Here is a 21,187-nt window from a genome sequence, read left to right as displayed (position 1 = left end):
TGTTTCTCAATAATTGGAGTGTAGAGTTCTTGCGGAAAAAGACAATAAAATTGATAGTTCATTAAACAAATTAAGGTTTGCAGTTACAGTCTGACTTCTGGCTACCAGGACTCTGTACACTGCCATTTTCCTGACTCTGTTTTGATTGTTCTTTCTCAGTGATGAACAGCTTGGCACATCTGCTGAGATTCAGTATGAGTTTCAAAATTTGACTCAATCAAAAAATGTCTAAAGCAAGCATGTGCACTTGTCCTGCTCACACTTATGTACATACTTAGATGATTCTTTTCTTCTTCATTCTATGATATTTTTTCATTAACGCATTTTTTCTATGTTTCAAATTGAAATAATAAAAAATAAAAAGGTTAGAAAGCTTTAATTAAGTAGATGAATCATCTAGCTTTTAGTTTAAAGATTTATCTTTTCATCTTTAAGAGCTTGCGTACAAGATTCCTTCCACAGCTTACACCAACTAGTATTCTCTAAGGCAGTCTTTGAACACAGTTCAGAGCTTTACATGGACTGCTTTCAATAGGCAATGTTTATAATGTCACCATTTTTCTGTTGAGAAGATTATCTTTATAGACATTAGCCATATTGCGCCAATAGACCTTAAAGCTATTTTTATTAGTGCAATAAATGTTGCTTTTTAGTATGAAATAAAAATGTCACCTACATTGTCTGAGGATGCTGAAGTCCAACAATTGCTCTAAGTTTTTATAGACTCCCTCTGCTTAGAAAAACAAAATAGAAATTTTCTTATTATACTTGGAACCAAACACAAAACCAGCATTTGCCAATAAAAGTTGCTAGTTTCAGTTCCCTATTTTTCATTACTAAAATTTCAGAGAAAAACCCTTATACATAAAAACTGGCTTAAGAAAAAGTCTTTAGAACTGCATCATGCAACACTTTGAAAGGAAGTGTGGGTGACCTCCCATCAGTTATGGCCAACATCCAGGACGGTGACCTTCAAACAGCTGTCAGTGATTAGAGCTTCCTCTGCCTTTTCTAGCAAGACCACCTCCGCAGGTGGGTAGCTACCTTTATTCCAGGCTCACCCATGCCTGCTTAAGGAGAAATGACAAAGAAAATTTGCATTACAAAGATTAGTGTTAGAATCTGATAGAGGGCTGAGCCCTTAAGACTTCAACACCAGTACTTGACATTACTTGACTTCTGGTCTGAGGTCGTTAACTAGATTTCCACATTTAGAGGGATGGAAAATATAAAACAATGGAAAAGATCCATTGTCTAGATAGGTGGTCAGCTATTTTCAGTGAAAGAGAAGAGTAAGCAAATTCTTAACCAGGATTCCTAGGAAAAGTAAGTGTGGCAGACTGTAATTTCTGAGGATCTGAATTTGTACAGGTTACATTCAGGCTTACATGTTGATATTCTCTGCAGAGCAAAAAATACTTGTGTCTTTGTGTGTTTTTGCCTTTCTCTTCCTTTGAGTTTCCTTTTTATTTAAGGTTTCTTTTTAATATTTTATTCTTAAGCACCATAAATGTTTCCAGTCCCCGCTGGATAAATTGAATGAAGCAACAGCATTGAATTGCTGCTGAACTGTTGAATTACTGTCTAGCTTTCCTTTATTTCCCCCCATTTATTGAATACCTACTGTTCCATTACTTAAGGTTTCCTTTTCGGTTCCTTGTTACTTATCCCACTGCTTTGCTCACTCTTTGTGCTTGTGTAACAGAGACAGAAACAAATAAAGGCTACTTTTGAGATGAAAAGTCCAAACTTGCTTTTCTTGGGCTTCTGTTTACCTGCTTCTTGCCAGCATGAAAACTGATCACAGCATGACTGCCATTGTAGCGCAATGTCCATTTTGCTCTTGCAGGACACAATTTCATACATTAAGCTCTCCAGAATTCACAGGAACTAATGTTCTTTTTCTTCAAGTCTTGTAGAGGTTTGAACAACATTCTAATGGCTTCCTGAGCTGATGATAGCAACTGAGAACTTCTTTATGAGAGGCAATAAGTAATTATTCCCAATCAAGTTTTGGAGGTTTTTTTGTTGTTGTTGGGTTTTGGGTTGGGGTTGGGTTTTTTTTTGGTTGGTTTTTTGTTGTTTTTTTTTAAGAAAGAGGAAATGCAGAATAGAAACCTGCAGTTAGAGAAAGGGTAAACTTAATTTTAAGCAAAGAGCTATTTCTAGTGACTGACAAAATTGCCATTTATTCTGTTTTCAGGGTGGAGCAGAACATAATATTCCAGTGGTCATTTCTAAGATTTCCAAAGAACAAAGAGGTGGGTGTCAGATTAGTACACTGTGTTTTGACATGCCCCTTGTAGCCCAGTTCATTAAGTCTTGAGATTTTCCAGGAAGTGTTAAACAAATGCTTTCTCTCTCCATGTTGTTATGATCTCTCTCATCCTCAGAACTGTTCATTGAAAAAGTACATAATTTATATTTGGAATATTTCGTAAACAGTCTTCTACATGATTTAAAAAAAAAAAAAACCAAAACAGTTCTTGTAAGGCATTTTTAAGGAGAGAAATAAGAAGGTATTTAGAGAATAAAAATGTTTTGCAAATTTAACTTTTCTGGCTTATATGTCCAAATGGTTATTGCCAGAAAGCTGTAGCACGTCAAATGTTTGCCCGTTAAGGCATGGTAACACAAGAAGAGAATGCATGTCTTTTTATACTGGTTAGTAGGGTAGTAATTGGACAGGGGTGGTAATGACAGAACCTTGATAATACCCCTGTGTTATTTCATCATTAGCTGCTGTGCTGCGTTAAGCCTTTGCAGCAACTCATACCTAGCAAAACTGGTGCTGCATAAGGATTCATTTTTAATACAAGCGGAGCTGGTGCTGAATCTCTATATTGGTTTTGACTGGAAATGTTTTGAAATTATTGGAATAATGTAATATGTGCTAGGAAGATAGGTAATGGTTAAACACCTCATATATGCAGTGCTGAGAGATGAAGGTTGTGAAACAGTGCTAGCAATGTGGATTAATTAATTAATGTCTGTATTAAGTTTGTATATATTTGTGTACATTTGTGTAAGGTCAGAAGCACAAACGTGGAAGCATTTCCCTCCATCTGTTAAGCAATAATTCTAGGATCCTGATTCTGCACAGTTAAAACGTGCCAGCATAAAAAAAAAAAATCTCTCATCCATCCAAACAGATAAAGAGAGGTACAGAGGGATCAGCATACTGAGATCTGAAAGCCAACCCTGAAAGGCAGATATGAAAGTTGTATGTAGGGAGGCTATAGAGCAGCATGGAATGAGCCCCTAAGGAGGGCAATAAGGTTAACTTTAAGAAGTTATACTTCTGACTTTGTTCTTTTCAGTATACATATCATGATGTAATACATAATAATGTGGCATATATTACCTACACTAGCTATAAAAATGCTATTAAGGACTGCAGAAAAATAAGAAAGACAAATTTAATTGAGCAAACAAAAGTGCGCACTTTTTTGTCATTTTTTTGGTGCAGTTGCTGATACATTTTTTCTAACCTCAATACCTATCTAGATATAATCTCCATTACTGCTTTTCATAAAAATACTGCTGATTTTTTAGAGCTAGTTTTGAGGGACATCTGTTGTATAGGAGACAACTGTCTTGTGATATCATGCCATGCATCTGTACGAGGGATATTTGATACAGAAAATGCTGTTTGACCCGGAGGCTGTACTTCAAAATTCTGCAGGCTTGGTTCTGCCTTCCTCCCTGTTGACTCCAGCTCTTTCTTTGGACCTTTAAAAAAGAATGTGACATTTGATCCAATTATTAAAACCAGTGATGCACATAAGGTGCTTAGGCTAGCAGATTAGGTCATATGTGAAGTGTTAGTACATGTAAGCCCAATGTCTGAAGAATATTGAGATATACATCTATTTAAGAAAAAATAAAAAAAAAAATTAGAATGTCAATCCTCCAATAATTTAAGCATCCTTCATTACATATAGCTCATAAGAACAGTCCTTCAAACACATATTTGAGTATCATAATTTCTGTCAATACTGATTCCAGTTTTACAACTCGAGTAAATATGAGTGAAGTCTTTCCTAGAAAGTGTCTTCTGTGATGTTTTAGGGTAGTATAGATAAATAGTCCCATATAATCTCTTAACATTCCTTAGTTCTCATGTTAGGGGTTATTTATTTCTTTATAGACACTTAAATAATCTATGTTATATTTCTTGTGTATTTATACAGTATATTTGCATTAGATAGCTCTGTAACACAACACAAAATTTAAGAATTGCAACTTTAAAATTAGATTTTTTAAATTCCCCTGTGATTTATAAGGTATAGCTTTGTTTTAAAAATAAAATTCAGTTTAGCTGGTGATTTTGTACAATGTACTGATTGTCTAGCTCTTCAGCATATAAAGTGTTATCCAGCATAAATCTCCGCTGAGTTTACCAAAGATGCAGGCTCTAAGGTATCTTTGGTAAAAGCTTACAAGTTAAATTTGTCGTTCATAAGTAGCTCTGGACTCTCCATGTTGCTTTTTCCTCAGAGTTTGTAAGAAGCGGTCTCTCACAGGCAAATAGGACCTACTCCTGCAGACATTTTCTATTAGGAAGAGTATGCCATACCTCACCACAATGGCCTGAAATGTGTTAATGACTAATGGAATATGTTTCATAGTTTTGTATTGGGCTGGGTAACACTGATATGCCAGTATTTTGGGATTTAAAAAAAAAAAAAAAAAAATTTCAAATCATTTATTCGGAAATTGATTGTTGGGTATTTTTTTAGGGTTTTTTTTTTAAATTTTTAAAAGTTTATGTAAAAACATTAAATAGGAATGCATGTACACAAAATGTAGGATATTTTCTACAAAATGAGTAAAAAATATGCTTTCTGTTTTCAGCTGAGCTTTCAGGTTTGCTTTTTATAGGAGATGCAATTCTACAGGTAAGTAAAATTGCAAGTTCTTTTGTTTATATTTTTCTAGAAAAGTTAAATGAAATGTATACTTACGAAATGTAGAGTAAGTCTTCTCTTTATCTTTTTAATAACAGATTAATGGAATTAATGTGAGAAAATGCAGGCATGAAGAAGTGGTGAGCATTTCTGGGGTTTTTGTCTACTTTTTGTCTTTTGTAGTGATTGAGATGATAGTGTATGCTGATTGCAGTCTGCTGGTATCAGTTGTATTATTGTTATTTCTAAACAATTATGTCTGTACTTTCTAGCATGGCAAGAAACTAAGATCTTAGTGCAGTCTTTTCTTCCTAAGTTTGATGTAATTGCTGTTCTCAGATAGGCTTTTCTACGTTAAAGTTGATTATTTTATTATGCAAATTTTAGCTGTACATGTTCCAACATTTCTTCTGGCTTATAGCTATCAAATTTCAGCAGTGCTACACCTTTCTGATTGTGTGTGGTCATTTTAATTTCAAAAGCTGTAATTTGCACTGTGTTAGAGATTTGCACATTGGTTGGGTTTAATCCCATTTAAAAATTGAAACAAATCTATTCATCTGCCTTTAATTCTCTGGCTGTTACTTATGATGGTGCTTTCCTCCTTCAGTTAAGCAGGTATCAATACGGGTTTAAAATAACCATGTATTAAGGAGGTTCCTTCTAGAGAAGCCATGTGTTTTTGAGAACTTTATGGTAGGCTGATTCCCTCGGTAAGTCAGCTTTGCCAGAAGTATCATGTACATTTGTTACATTTGACTCTTTTTCTAGTGCTTTCAGAAGTAGGAAAACCTGTATTTCAGAAAAGAATGCCAGAAATGAGAATATTACCAAACAAATTATCTTTAAATTCTGTGTAGTTCCATAGAATTTGTACCTGTATTTTTAAAACAATGTAGTAATGTTGTATTTGAAAGTTTACTTTTCTAAAATTTAATTTGCCAAAAAAGTATTCTGGATTTCACACAGCATTCTGTTATATACCAGATCATTGAACGTATGGCATTTGGGTATAGAAAGCAAGCATTAGTAAAGATGAAGTACTGATGAACAAGTTAGTGCAGGCTGAAAGATTAGATCACTGCACTGTTCCTCGGAGTGCTTTTGTGCACTGGTTTCATGTTGGAAATTTGTGCTGCAAATCATGCTTCATTCTTCAGAGCCTTCATCATAACACCTTCCATATACACTGGCTAATAGTCATATTTATAGTACTTTTAAGTTTTGGCTGTGCAACAGTGATCAGCTTTTAATCTTTTATAAGCTTACCACAGTTATTTGGTTTAATATGCATTAATATGTAAATCTCTCAATGGGATTTCAATAGGCTGTTGGAATTTCAAGAATTGAGAAAAAGATATTACTGAAAGTGTAGACTTGCTCACTCAAAGGCATATTGAAAACTGGTAAGAACACCAGGATTTTTTTTGTTTTCTTTTTTTCTAAGACAATCTCTGGACCATTACAATTATACATAAATCTGTTGAGTATTTATGATCAGATTGAAGAGATTTTGGAAAAGCCAAAAGGTGCATATTGACAGAGTACCAAGTGTCATCGTGTTAAATTTTGGTTTGTACCTTGTTTGCCCAACATAATCTGTTTCTCAAACTCCATATAGATAATTTTCTCTGAATAATAGAAAAAGGAAAAGTGTATCTTATCAGTTTTGAGTGTGCATTTGTTTATGTGCAAGTATTTGGGGAGTTTAAGAAGCAGATTAATTTTAAATTAAATCCTTATTCTAAGAATAATTTTTAAGAATTAATAGTAAATATTCAACAATATTTAAATAGGATAAAATGTCCATATGGCATTTTATAAACTCAAATATACAGAGGAGTTATAAATATAAAATATAAAATAAATACAAAAAGCAAAGTGATCTCCGATAATCTATTTTTTTTAGAAACATTTGCTATAATATATTATATATTTGTGGAGTACATTTGTTGCAAAGCCTGCTATAGTAATGATAGATGTGGTTATGCCTTGTGCGGTAGTCAGTGGGTTTAGTCATAGCACTGAGTAAAGGGCAAGTACATCAACTGGTCTGCCTGCAGGAGTTAGGTGAGATTTTGTCTGCAGCATGCCCTTTGCAGTTTGAGTTGTTCTAGCACTTCTCTCTTGCAGCATCTTTAACAAATACAGAATCTGTAGCTCTACTCTGAAGCTAATAGAGAAAATAGGAATCTTGTGGAGCATAGTTGCTTACAGCAGGGAGATGAACAGTAGTAGAAACTTGATTTTCAATCCTTGTTGCATCTAGATACTTTTCAAATGGCAATGTGAGGTGTATGAGCTCAGAGGTTTGTTTCTTTCTGATCTTTTCTGTAACTAATTAAGACTTAGTGGGTAACATATATGAGAATACATTAGTGGTTTGGGTTGTCTTAATGTCTTGTTCATTGTAAACCAACATGGGATTTTTTTTCAGTGTGTAAAGCTGAAGATGCCTGTAGAAAATTCAGAACTTGTATCTGCAGTGTGCATCATATGAGTGTTCATTATTTTTCTAGATCAAAAATGTCTTGCTGCGTGCAGAAACTTTTAAAGCATATGTCATATCTTCATAGCATGAAAAGACCTGTGGCGTAATCACTGCAGACTATAGTTTTACACTGATGTTTAGTTGGCCCTGGTATGTCACCATGTTTTACGGATGCATATAAATTTATTTGAATTTCAAAATTAAGTAGTTGAATCAAATTATTGCCATGTTTCATAGCAAGGAGAATCTTTCCCCAGTAAATAGTGAACTTGGTTGGCTTAACACTTGTGGGCACTCCTTTGATGTCTTTATTGTCTTCCATTGGTTGTTAGAGCTGATGAAATAGTATTCAGTGATGAACAGATCCTGTTACTAAAGTAACATATATAATCACCTGAATCTCCTAAATAGATAGGTAGATACATAGGTAGGCAGATTAGATGATAGGTAAGACTCTTTCAAGACTGGATAGATAGGTTTAGTCAGTTCTTATTGTTCCTCTACACCATTCCTTCTGATTTTTTTTTCTTTTTTTAGCTTTAGTTGAATCACTTAATTTTGAGCTTAGGTTTCTCACGCTGGTTGTAGAGGTGAGATGTTATTCATATTGTGAAAGCACATTATGAGTTTTTATCAAAGGCTGAATGTCAGCCTGTTGTCATTGGTTGTAAAGACTCCCATCGGAGTACAGCATAACATTGCTTCCATCTTAGTTCTTTCCTATGGTAAAATAAATACATGCTGTCTGTGTTAACATATCATAATGGAAGGAGCTTGAGAAAAAAAGATAAAATCTAACAGTTCTCTTAAAAAATATCTTTCAATGTCATACTGGCAATTTGACTCCAAAAATGCAGTATGAACTTGAACGTAGAGGTAAGGAGACTCCATTATATCTGTTAATTTACATGAGTTTGTGCTCGTTCTACTTCGTATTTCTTAATTATTCTTTTCCCAGTAGACTCTTCTTTATATCTTACAACAAGACTTTTTAAAGTCTGAGATTAGGATTATGCATAGACAAACCTATGAGTTTTGGCTTCTCGTAGGCTAGTTAAAATGGTCCAACAATGCATAACTTGTCAATCCACACGCCTAGTCTTTCAAGGGGTCACAATGGACATGATTATTCATAAGGCTAGAAACTAATATATTTGTAGCCCAAAAACTAATGTGTCTGTAGCCCTTACCTCCATTTATTGTCAAAACATAAAACATAGATAGGCAATCACCAACATAATGCTGTTCTTATAGCGCTCATGGACATTTTTGGTGGTTCCGAGTCTAGCCACAATCCCACTGACAATGGACAAACTTGTGGGAGAATGTGAGAGGCCCTCCTGTGAGCTACTTACATTGAACTAATACCGAGTGGCTCGGAGTGGGAGAGTACAAGTCAGCTCAGTTGCATGCTACCAAAAATCTTGTGTTGTTTCTACTGCTTTTACTGTTTCCAGGGTTATAGTGCACCAAAGCATCTGGGGCTCATGGAGAAGGAAAAATTTCAGTCAAATGAGTTCTAATGTGTTTATGATTATGTCGCTGTTCTTAAAGTGGTGAATGAAGCATCTCAGGTACTACCAACAACAATGGTTAGATATCACTGGTGTTTCTTTTGGTATGAAATAATTTCTTATTTGGGAAAAATTCAGGGAATGTTTTCTAATGACAAGTAGTTCCTATGTGCCAGTTAATGTGGCATTCATGCATTCCTTGGAAAACAACAGGAAAAGCTCATACAGAGGTATGTAGGTAGGTATCAAGACAGCATAGATATTTAGATTTTGGAGGATTTTTATGTAGCACTAGCTGCCATATGCAGCACTGTGTTTCAGTTCAGCCATCAACTGCATTTTGCACAAGACATCTTTTTCCAGCAGAATGACCTGACATGTGATGTCCATATGCACTGCGTTGTATCTTTTGCCTTCCCCTTTTCTCTGCATTCATAGCAGGGCCGTAACTGTCTTAGCTCTCCATGAGTCATATATATTCTATGAAACAGACAGTACTGTCTGTTGCTTGTAGTTGCTTAAGTACAATCGTGCAGCTAATGAAACTCTTATTCTGATGGGTTTTGGTTTAAAACTATGTTTTAATTCAAACTGGTTTTTAAACCACATTATGAATAGCATAAGTAATCTTTTTTGTAAATGTTTTTAAGTGGAAGAACAAACATAATGTATTTGTAAGACAGGACTGGAAACCAAATTATCTAAAATCTCAGTCTTGAGTTTGTGGATGTGTCTTTTGGTAAATTATGTTTTTATATTCTCTTCTTTTTCCTTAATTGTGAAATAGAGACCTAGACTATTACCAGATTTAGCTCCCTGAATTATATGAAGTGCTTAAGGATCTGTTACAGGAAAGGATCTCTACATTAATATTGAGCTGTTTGGTAACAGTGATAACGGCAACCTGAAAATACAGATTACCACCTTCTCATATTATGTGGCAGAGATTCTGTACTATATAATTCATACCACAGCCATCTAATCCTTTCCCCTCTAGACTGAATGGTGACTTTAAATACTGGAGCTGCTTAGTCAGCATTTCTAAGAGAAGACCATAATGAATCTGCAATTTGTAACTTTTGAATTTAAAAGTGAAATGTAATTTTTTTGAAATCCAGTATTTGCTTCATAAGAAGAGGCCAAGTTATTACTTTTTCCATACAGCTTCTCTTTACTATTTGAGACGTAGGTAGACATAGTAGTGCTAATGTCACCTTAACTATGCTGGTGCAATTAATGATAATACCTTTCATTGAACATCTTTATTGTTCATTAAATATGGAGCTAATAATAGTAATCTGTCAAATATTTCAGCATTTATTTGAAATAAGAGTCCAGCAAGTGGAAAAGAACTTACCAAGTGTAAATAGTTTACTGTTTTTCTCCTGGGTAGTGGAAATTCCTTGGATTAGGGTATATCCTGGAGCAGTATTCTTAACATGTATTCAGCTGCTTTTCTAATTTGGTTTTAGCTATGTCTTTTTAGTTTAGATTTTTTTTTTTTGTACCAAACTCAGTAAAGACTTGAATTTATTCAAGCCCTATGATGTTAGACTTTTAAAATACCTTCATGTGTTGCTTGTTTTCCTAATTTATATTTTCATTTCTTTTTCTCAAGGTACCTGTAGCTATATTAGTAATTTTAAAACTACTCATCAGTACTACCAAGTTTTAATAGAGGGTAGTAGAACATGCCAGCATGACTAATATCATGTCTATATGACTAATATTGTTATTTCCTTCTTACATAGTTGCGGTCCTCAAAGCAAAAAGCCGTTAGGGTTTAGTGGGATAGAGCAAAAGATTAAATCACCAATTATGGTGCAGCATCCTTGAAATAACTGCCATTGGTTCCTCCTTTGTCATGCAGTAGTGGATTTAAAGTGTGTACCATCAGACATGCTTTGTTTGTGACCTTGTTTACATTGATATTTTACTATAATGACTCAGGTTTCTTTGCTTCTTTGGGAAGCAGATAGAAATATTTTCATATTTGCTTGTACATCTGTGTGTTTCACCCTCCAGGACTTTTCAAAAGATTTCATTCTTCATAGCATCTTCCACTTGTGGAGCTATACCTCAGTTTGACTTTGGTACAACGACTCAATTTTTTCTTTGCTGTGCATAGACGTAATACTGTACAATATTTATAAAATAAGAAAATGGGGCTGGCTTTCTGGTAGAGCACCAGAATCCCAATGATTTTTATTCTGTTTCTGTGTGGTTTATATTAGAAAAAGCACAGTCCGCTTTGGCTAGGGGTTTGAGTTTTTGGTTTTTTTTTTACTTGCACTAAGTACTCCATAATGATCTAGTAAGACTACACAAGAATAGCATAGAAAGCATCAAAAGCCTCCAAGAGGCAGAGGAAATAAACATACACAAAAGACTCTAATTTAATGTAGGAAAACAGAAACCTTCTACAGGCATGAAAATTATCTTCCCTGATCACTATTAAAAAAAAAAAATCATTTACCTCTAAAGACTAGAAAATACTACCTGACTGGCAACAACTGTATTTTCTTTAAACAGGTAACAACCATGTGGTAGAGACTGAAAGCAAATATTCACCTCTGAAAAGCAACCTTTCTATTTCTTATGGTTTGATGGGCCCAAGGGAGCACATTGGACAAAATAGAGCATGTTTGCTGATTTAGGTAGCCAGAAGGAGTCAGACAAAAGAGGTGTGCTCAAAGAAGTGCAAATGTGCACACACATAGCCTTCTGACATTTTTCCAGCAGTTACAATACCCAATTTAACTCTTCAGAATTGTCATTGTTCTGGCCATGGTAAAATCAGATAAAAAGGAAGAAACTTTTTATCCGGGGGTTATCTAAAACCTGTATATATTTTTAGGTCTTTTTTTTTTTTTTTTTTTTTTTTCTCTACAATGGGTCTTTGTCTTTTGACAGTTTGTTCGGTGGAGGAGGAAGAGGAAAGGAGAATGGAGTCTATATATTTTTCAATAGCATCCAGTGTTGGACTGTTCCAGCCAGATACATGGATGTTTCCAGATGGCCCACCCCATACTTCTCAATCACTAGTATGGTACAGTATGGTGTTTTGGTATCTATTTGTCAGCAATGGGCCTATTTCTAGATGTGTATTTTTCCCTTTTGGCCTGATAGTACCAGTGTCTTTCTGCAAGTTCAGTTTGGTACTACCTGTTTCCCATTAGCTATTTTGCAAGACTGGCCAGTAAAACAGCTTGCAGTAGTAAGAGGTTCACAGATATCAAGAAAAATTCTGGTGCAGGTGTGATCACAGAGGGAAGAAACTCTTCATTAAAAATTACAAAGTTTACCCATTCTTTAGATTTCAGCGCAGAGACCTGCAGGAGTTGTTGCCTCCCTGTGCTGTTAAAACTTTTCTGAGCAAAATGGGAAACAGTCACTGCTAAGGCTGACATGGCATTACCAATGATAACATGATAATGACATTTATCTTTAAATGAGGTCTAGCAAATGTACATGGCTCTGTTTCACTTCACATGCCCTTGTCAAGCCAGTACTGATTCAGAGTATTTCAAAGGTTCTGATTATGCTAACCCATTAAAAGGAAAGTTCAAGGGAATGCTCTACATGAAAAAAACATATTTTAGTATGTTGGTGTGCTGTAGAAAGTACTGAGGATTTTTCTGGATTCTCTGAAATACTGAAATGCCTCCCCTTCTTACACTATTCTGAGAATAATTTATTGACATAAATGGAATAACAAGCATGTTTCACAAAATCTTCACCACATCTCAATCATCTTAAGATTTATTGACAACTTTTATTCAGTCATATTTACATGAAAAACCTAACAAAAACCACATTCAAAATCCCCTGTGCACTTCAGGTCATAATGTATAATTTCTGAATCACTGATTGCAGCGAGAAATGTTGGTGAGAGATAGCATTTACCATAATGGATGCTAACAGATGAAATATTTAATTTAAACATATTTCACCCTGAAAGATTACAAGGTTTTACAGACTATATAAAGCATCTTTCCATCAATTGCTAAGTGAGGTTTTAGAGTAAAATGAATTTCCTGCACAACAATGTCAACAACAGATCTGTGAGACAAACTTTCTTTTTTTTTTTTCCAATTAAAACACTGGGAGCTTTGGAATTTGGCAAAACACAAAATTTAAATGTTTACTTTTGCTTCTATGACTACAGCATTTAATATCCCAGAAGGTATCAAACCCAAAATATCTTTATCTCATCAGGAAACTGTTTTCTAAATGGGAGTGTGTTTTTTTAAATCATCTTTCTGTATAAATATTTTTTAGGTAGCTTTGAGTTACATAGGATCTGTTTTGCTTATTTTCTGAATTTTTGTAGACACTGACAGCACACAGAATATTGTAAAACGAGAACTATTAAGGTTTGAGGGGCCTAGACTTTCTAAAAGTGAAGCCTGTAGTTTGTGAATTCATGGTACTCTGACATATTCACCTAGCAGCAATGTAACAAATTTTTACAAAGCATTTTGCTTTTCTTTAATTGTTGATGTTGCAATTTTTGCTTCAGAAAACACATCCACTATATATAATAGTCTATAAATTGTGGGGTTTATAAGATTTTATAGTCTCAAATGGTAATTAACTGCTGGCAAGAATGGATTTCCATGATGTTATTGCCTAATTAGGAAAATAAGAAAAGGTAAAATAAGGGTTGCAATGGGATATGTAGCCTGATCGTTTTGGATGAACATACCAGATTTATGCTTAACTTTGAAAGTCATGAAGACCTCATGTTATAAACTGATTAAACCTGTAATTCAGCACATTTTTGTTGTTATGTTGGAATACTAAAGAGTTTTTTTAATTCCATGGAATTATATGTTAATCTCTTTTCTTTCCAAAATATCTGTAAATGTCCTCCAGTTAATTAATATCCACTGTGAGTACCTCCAAACTCAGTTTTGCCAAGACCCTTAAAATGTAGATGCTGGTGAAAATATTCTAAAAATCTTGAGGTAATATTTGTGAAAATTTCATGCTGCAGGATAACTATGTTGGATTTCAGTCCAACAAACTATGTATGTATTTGCCTAAAAGTATGAATTTAAGGATTTTATTAAATTGGGGGCTTTCTTTTTTACAAATATTTCTGAAGAGCAAAGTAATTTTCTCAACTTCAGCTAGATGCAGTACAATTATTCTGCAGCAGAAAGTCTGCCATTGAAAGTATGTTCTTCTGCATTTTCTCAGCTGAAAACTTTTACCACTGAGCACGCTCCCTGGAGTGCTAAAATATCTTTCTCAGAGATTAGATCTTGAGCTGCCAAGAAACTCAGCAGAATTAACTGCATATATTGATCTAAAACATTACTTCAAATACAGATTTGTCCAAGAATTATTCTTTATGTCATTGTGAAGTTGATAACATTTAGAATTGAACAAATAGGAAGAGGCTTGTACATTAATATTTATTCAAATTTAGAATTAAAATTTGATTTCAAACTCTTTAAGACCATTTTGTATTCATTTTCCATGAGCATTTATATGCTGGTGGTTGATTAGTGTGACTATTCATGAAAAGTAAACGTTAAGGTCATATTTGCCAGCAGCAAATTTTATATTGAATATGTAAATGTGAAATTTGCCACTAGCTGTGTGTTTGACCCCAGCCTTGCAATGGGATTAGTGTGAGCAAACTCTTATTGTGGACTGATCTTTCTTTTTCTCCCACAACCAGGGCTCTGCTTAGACAAAATATTAAAGCCATGTTTTCAACAATCTTAGACATATCTCTCTTCATAAAAGATTTAAAAAATTAAGAATGTACTTCAAAATGCTGTGTCAACTGGATGACTTTCACTCCGCAAGCACAAGGAACAATAGCTGACATGTAATTTAGTAATGTATACTCATTTTGAATATTAGTAATGATCTTTTCAGAAATTGCATGCAGAAAAAACTACCTGTTTAGTAAATGTGTTAGAAATTTCATATAGATTTTAACTGTAAGAACACTTATTCTCATAAATTTGAAGAGTGGGAGCAGTTTTAAGAAGCAGGGGATTCTTACATATTTAATAGATAAACAGGCAGCATCATTGTTTTTTTAATAATCAGGGCTACAAAACTCAGACCCTTAAAGTTCATTGCTTTAACAACAACAAAAAAAGTGCAATATGATCAAATATGAATAGAAAGAACTCAAAACCCTTTAAAACAAATAAATTGATTGGAATTATTTCTGTTGAGGAGTGCACATCACCTGCAAAATTTGGAGACCTTAATTCCAGCTTATTGTCTAGTCTCTGTTACAGCTTACTAGAAAAAAATATTTCCACTTTCAACTTTGTGTTGATTTTTACTCTCACTTTTTTATTAAAAAAAGTTATTGTTAGAAAGGCGAAAGCTTCTATCTGAAGCTTTCTAGCTTTATCATATTGTCTTCTGGCAAAAGAAAAATATCTATCCATTCATAAAAGGATTTTTAGTGATTTTTAGTCTAAGTAAGTTCAGCTGGGTACTCTAGCAATCATGCAGATAAATATGAAACAATTTCGTTTATTCTGTAAATATAGCTGATGTTATTTTTATTTTTCTTCATGTAACATGGATAATGTATTTAGTCTTTTTCATTATACTGAATATTTTATGCAAGTTTTGTATACAGGATGGAGACTTCTAAGTGACTTAGTCATTCTTCTAAAATTTTCCTGGCTAATTGCTGTGTCTGTTGATTTTGAGAGGTAATACACAGCATTTTTCTTCAATTCAGCTTATGTATTTGGAATCTGTTGTTTTCTCATACACTGCTACATAGCTCATACACTATACTTAGGTTTTTGTAGAATAATGCATGCATTATCATGCACTGTATGCCATAATACCTGCAGGCCAAAACCAAAATGTTAATATTCTACATAAGGAATACTGATATTATTACCTGCTGTTTTGGTTTTCCCATTTCGTTTGTTAGTAATTTCATGACTGAAGCTCTGGCCTATATCCAGCATTGAGTGTTTTTGTGGTAGATCTTATCACCAGAAAGTGTCATTCCAGAATAACCTGAGGATTTTTGTAAATTACTGGATCATAATCAAAACCTTGCTTAAAAGTGTGTGAGGGAAAACTGTGACAGAGTATTTAGTATGGTGTATATTATAGTATACTAGTCCATAAGTAATCTTTTTTTTTTCCAGTCCAAAAGAATGTGTCTGATGAAATTTCTGTTTTCATTTGAAGATGGTTTTATCCATCTTTTGCTATTTGAAATTCTTGTTAGAGAATAACAGTACCAAGAACTGGTTGGTACCCTACATAAAATTAGTAAATTACGGTTCTGGCTTATTCTCTCTGCATTATATCATATTGGACTAAAACCCACTAAAATGATATTTGTGTGAGTAACAAAGATAAAATTCACAAGGATGTTGTGCCAATATGATGAGTAGGAGAAATTTCTACATATTACCTGTATATTAAAATATGGCCTAGATTTTGCTTAAAAGAAAAAAAAAAGAAAATCCTTGAAATTTTATGTGATAGATCCTTGAATGTAGATGTGCAAAGTGTCTGGAGGTTGCTTAAATTCTACAGGTATTGGCAGCTTTTTCTAAATATTCTCTTTAACATGCAGTGTAAAGTAAAAAAATATCACCACAATCTCAGTATAGCCTACTATCACAATTTCTGATTATTACGAAGTTCAAAAGCCTTGTGGCTTAAAAAAGAAATCCTCTGTAGACTAGTGGGATAGCCTGTCATTCATACGGCTGTACATACCAGTGCACACAGGTTGCTGTGCAACCTTCTGGCCAAGCTGTGTAGAAAATAGTAGATGCTATTATAACAGTGTAAATGCTTCTTTCATTTCAGTAGGAGCTTTGTTTGATTTATTAAGAGGATCACACATTTTTCGCAAAGCAACTTCAGTCAGTATTTGATTTGACAATTTCAATGAAATTGATCCCCAAAAATATCCAGTTCCTGTGTAAATTTATGAGCTATCATACCAATGAGAGGTTTACCCAAATATGGTAGAAGATGAAACATACGTGTTAATACAACTAGTTGAAAACAGAATTAGGCTTATGGATATATAATATTTGACTGATGGTTGTGTTGAGTAGTTTACCTAAATGCATGGTGGTGATTTTATTCATCTCATGGAGTTGTAATTTACAATTAGAAAACTATCTTAAAGTTTTGTGTTGTCTAAAAGAATTCAAATTTCCTATTTCATATCCTTAAAAAAATTGTAGAATAAATGCAGTTTAGTTTCAGCCACTCTAGGAACAGGTCTATTGGTATTTCTAAAGTTTTATTAAGGCATTTGCCTCATTTCTCTTAGCCCGTTCTTTTGGAGCTCGTTAAATATATAATTACAAAATATATGTTCATGAATTAGCTCGGGAAGAGAGTAGGTGCCCAGCAACTAGGTACATAATAACGTTCAAAAACTGGAATAACTGTGAGAGTTTCAAGTACAGAACTTTAAGACTCTATAGCTACACAGATCATTTAGTGTAGCTGAGTAATTCTAGAAAAGTAGAGCCATGCACGGAGTAGGTAAAGTGAAAACAAAGATAGGCAGTTTTGAACTCTGGCATGTACTCACTACATACAGATATACAGAAAAAGCTCATGAAACTTGGGATGAGTTTGGGTTCAAGTCATCTGGTTCGCTGATTTTTTTGTGAGTTTTTGTACGTGTTTTCTTGTTGTCAGTAACTGCATGTCATATAGAGCTGAATGGCTAATAAATGAATATTTGTGTATTTATATCCTTCTATCGACCACAGTCCCAGACCAATAGTAGTGCATGGAATATAGGTTAGGAAACAGTAACAAGACCCAATTGTTTGGAATTAGAGTCAAACAATATAGTGATAGATCATGGTAAAAAATGTATTAGAGTTGGAATCTATATAAGGAATTCATATTTTTAATTTTTCAGAGTATGGTATGAAATGTTTCAGGTCAGGGACCTGTGGTGTCCCCTCTGACCTATGGTCAGGGATCCCAAGGTATGGTGTTCCCAGTTTTGATAGACTTAACAAGTTCTAGTTCCTTGCTTTTCATATTTTCTGTATTGTAATGATTTCATATGAACTGTGATGACCACTAAGTGCAGTCTTTAGTGAAACAGAATTCAAAATTAGGGTACATGACCTAGGAATGCAAATTAAGCACTTACAGCAGTATTTTTTATGGGTGATATTTATTAATGATGGTAAGATTAATGAAAGAAAAAGAAGAAAATGCTGCAGACTATTCCTTTCATACTTTTTCCCATCAGGTATTTGCTTTGATACCTTTTGCTGAGGCACTTAATACATTACTTTTGAAAAGATAAACATGCAACTAAGCAATAATTGCAGTCTACTGCTATTCTGATTGAAAGATTATTAAACATTTTAGTGTTGATTATGGAGCATAAAAAAAGTTTAAAGATTTCCAGAAAGGTGTTACCAGATCTTTTAGACAAAGTCACTTGTAAGTACTGTGCTCCACAAGTGTTATGCTTAAAAGTTTAAAAACAGTTTATTTTTTTCCAACTTGACTGTAAATATGTCACTGAACTGACGTTATGTTTTTACCTTGGAACTGCATTGAAGGAAGAACTGAGGAGTCTGTGTCCTCTCTGTGATCTTTATTTGGTCCTCTGTTGCCTGATGGATTTTTTATTTTTTTTTTGTGCGAGTTAATTGTATTTCCAATACATTATTTGTGAAATTAATCTCTTTCTCCTACCTCCTCATTATACTTACTCTTGTTGCTCACATCTGATTATTTTATTCATTTCCTATGAAGGAAACTGTGCAGATGTCTCTTAGTGTCAGCTAATATAAATGTCCTGCTTTGCCTGTAGGCTTGAAACATGATGAATTCTGTCTATTTTTAAAGGTGGATACTTAGTTTTCTACTAATGCTTTATACAGGAGTCATGAGGTTGCGTGTTCCGGTACCTCCGTGGCTAAAGCTTATGAGCTTGTGAAAACAGGTAGGGCAAGGATCAATGAATGAAACCTGAATATAGCTGTAAGATAACTGTTATGTTCTTGTTCATCTGAGAAATCATCTGATAGTCTAACTTAAAACGAGTGCTGTCACTTGGAATCAGGAATAATTTTGTCTCTAAGTGGTTGGTTTTATGGGACTTGTTAAAAATATGAAGTCTGTATCTCTGTGTATGTTGCTCTGAAATGATCTTTTGTGTAGTGCTTTAGCTGGAGTATTCGCTGAGTAAATGCTACCTTGATTCAATTCCTGTGTCATCTGAAGAAACTGAAAACTTCTATCTGCCACTTTTCAGAATAATTGCTTAGTTGTCGGCTCAGTAAGGAATCTTCGCTGCAACCGCTAATCTTACTGCATCCCCTTGCGCTTTTTTAAAACAGTGCCAGTAGTAAGATACATGCAGAAAAGGGTTATAAATAGAAGGGTGTGTCTTGTGCCCCATTCTGCCCCATATTTCCTTTTGCCTTGTTTGAGGAAAGTTCCAGTTCTAGTGTGCAGTCCATTTGTATCTAAATATATAAGACTGGTTCTGGAACCAGGCAGCAAAAATTTAAAACCTACAACTATGGTAGTGTCAAACAATGGTCTGAAGTATACTTTGACTTGTGCAGCCTGAGTAGGAACTGCTGTCATAAAATGGCGTTTCTAGTTTGCTCTGTATATCAGTAAGAGAAATTTTCTGAAGGAAATAAGCTTTGATTGATAGGTTTTACTGTTTTATTTGTTGATTAACTTTTATTGTTGGTAAATACTATGGTGAATATCAAATCATAGGAATTAAAAACTCCCCATACAGTGATGTGTTTTTAATGCAAATATTCTGTATTAGCTACATGTCTTTTACTGAATAAAACAGTTAATTTTTAAAATAAAAATAATTGAAGACAGTTGTGTGCATGCATTGAGCCTTCTAGCTTTGGGCTTTTATGTGATTGTGCCAAAATCTACCAATGAATTTGATACTAATGCATTGTGTAACTGCACAGTGGCTAGGAATGTATCTTTTACTCTTTTTTTTTTTTCCTTCCCTCCTCCCGCCCCACCAATGTTTATAATTCAGTGTAGTCATCAAATAACTGAACTTTCCTTTAAAGCTAAAGAGTGGAATTGCTTCCGTTCGGAACACAGGTCTTGGGGACTATATAATCTTCTGCTTTAAATCTTTACCTCTTCGTTGGTGGGTAAATTTCATTGGTAATTTAAGAAGGGATTTACATTCTTATTCAGGAAAGAATGCTTACTGAAGTCAAAGGGACTTCACGCCTCAGTGCTCTCCTGAATATATTGAGAGAGACTTCGACATATGCTCAAGTGTTTTCTTCAAGTGGGACTTTAAAAGGTTTTATAAAATTAAAAGGCAATATAATTGTAGACATTATTAAAAATTCAGACTAGTGTTATTATTATGTAGAGGTTTTATTCAGCAGTATCGCACATCACCAATAAAATTAACTTCTTCAAATGGCCCCCTTGCAGTCGTTACAGTAATTTCATGGAAATATAGACACTGTTGCTTCAGAAACACTGGCTCTTCTAATTTTACTGTTTCACACAGCTACTGGTTGAGACAAGCACAACTGTTATTTTTGCCTGTCTCACTTCACTCATGAATATCCCAACTTTATATAGGGCTATTTGTGGTAGTTGTAAATCGATTCTTGATCCCACTGGTAGTAAGCTTATGCTTTGCATAAGAAAGTTTATGGCAGTATTTAATGTTTCTGTTTGTGTAGTTCTTTTGGCATCAACTCATTCTACATTAAATACATAAACCTGATCTCTAAAACAGCAGCAGGAATTTAAGACAGAGCATAATGTTGATGAGATGTTAAGACTTCAGTGTCACAGCTTCTTCCTGCTTCAGGGATGAGTTCATTGGACACTGAGCACCAATGAATCAATAGCTAGTATTGCTTACTAGATGAAATAAAAAAATAAATCAAGTAGTAACAGCAATACTAAATAGCTTTTTATTATTTAATCCATACAACATCTGTATCAACACATTGCTAACTACAACTACTAAAGTTAACTACTATTCATTGCTAACTACTAAAATAAAACCCTGACATAGTAAGTTGAATTCATTGCCTGAAATGTAACATTTTGTAAAAGATCTCGAAAACATTAAAAATCTAGGGCTTCATAGGAAGTAAACACCATACATCTTGAATAGTCAGTGCAGCCTCTGGGAATAAAATGGATTATTACTTTTCAATGGTACAGAGAAAAAGCAAATCTTAATGGTGCATTTTCTGCAATCTGGGATGCAGTGCTTTAGAATTTTTCAGGTCAAATGT

The 21,187-nt window shown here is 34.1% G+C and overlaps 1 protein-coding gene across 9 annotated transcripts in view; it reads left to right on the top strand.

The window, feature by feature from the left end:
- SNTG1 (syntrophin gamma 1) overlaps positions 1-21,187 on the top strand; it is a 325,021-nt gene that overhangs the window by 191,103 nt on the left and 112,731 nt on the right. For 7 of the 9 annotated variants that reach the window (XR_003993467.1, XR_003993462.1, XM_030499498.1 and 4 more), the window contains exons 5-7: positions 2,204-2,261; positions 4,858-4,901; positions 5,009-5,050. Coding sequence is in view for 7 of the 9 variants with exons in the window: in XM_030499498.1 (XP_030355358.1) it covers positions 2,204-2,261; positions 4,858-4,901; positions 5,009-5,050 (144 nt within the window). In the remaining 2 variants the exon portion in view is untranslated. Of the gene's footprint in view, positions 1-2,203; positions 2,262-4,857; positions 4,902-5,008; positions 5,051-11,828; positions 11,965-21,187 lie in introns of all 9 variants that reach the window. The other 2 variants (XM_030499511.1, XM_030499521.1) reach the window with 2 other exon arrangements.

The sequence above is a fragment of the Strigops habroptila genome, chromosome 1 (genome assembly GCF_004027225.2).
Source record: "Strigops habroptila isolate Jane chromosome 1, bStrHab1.2.pri, whole genome shotgun sequence".
Lineage (NCBI taxonomy): Eukaryota > Metazoa > Chordata > Aves > Psittaciformes > Psittacidae > Strigops > Strigops habroptila.
This window is presented reverse-complemented; position numbering and strand designations above follow the sequence as displayed.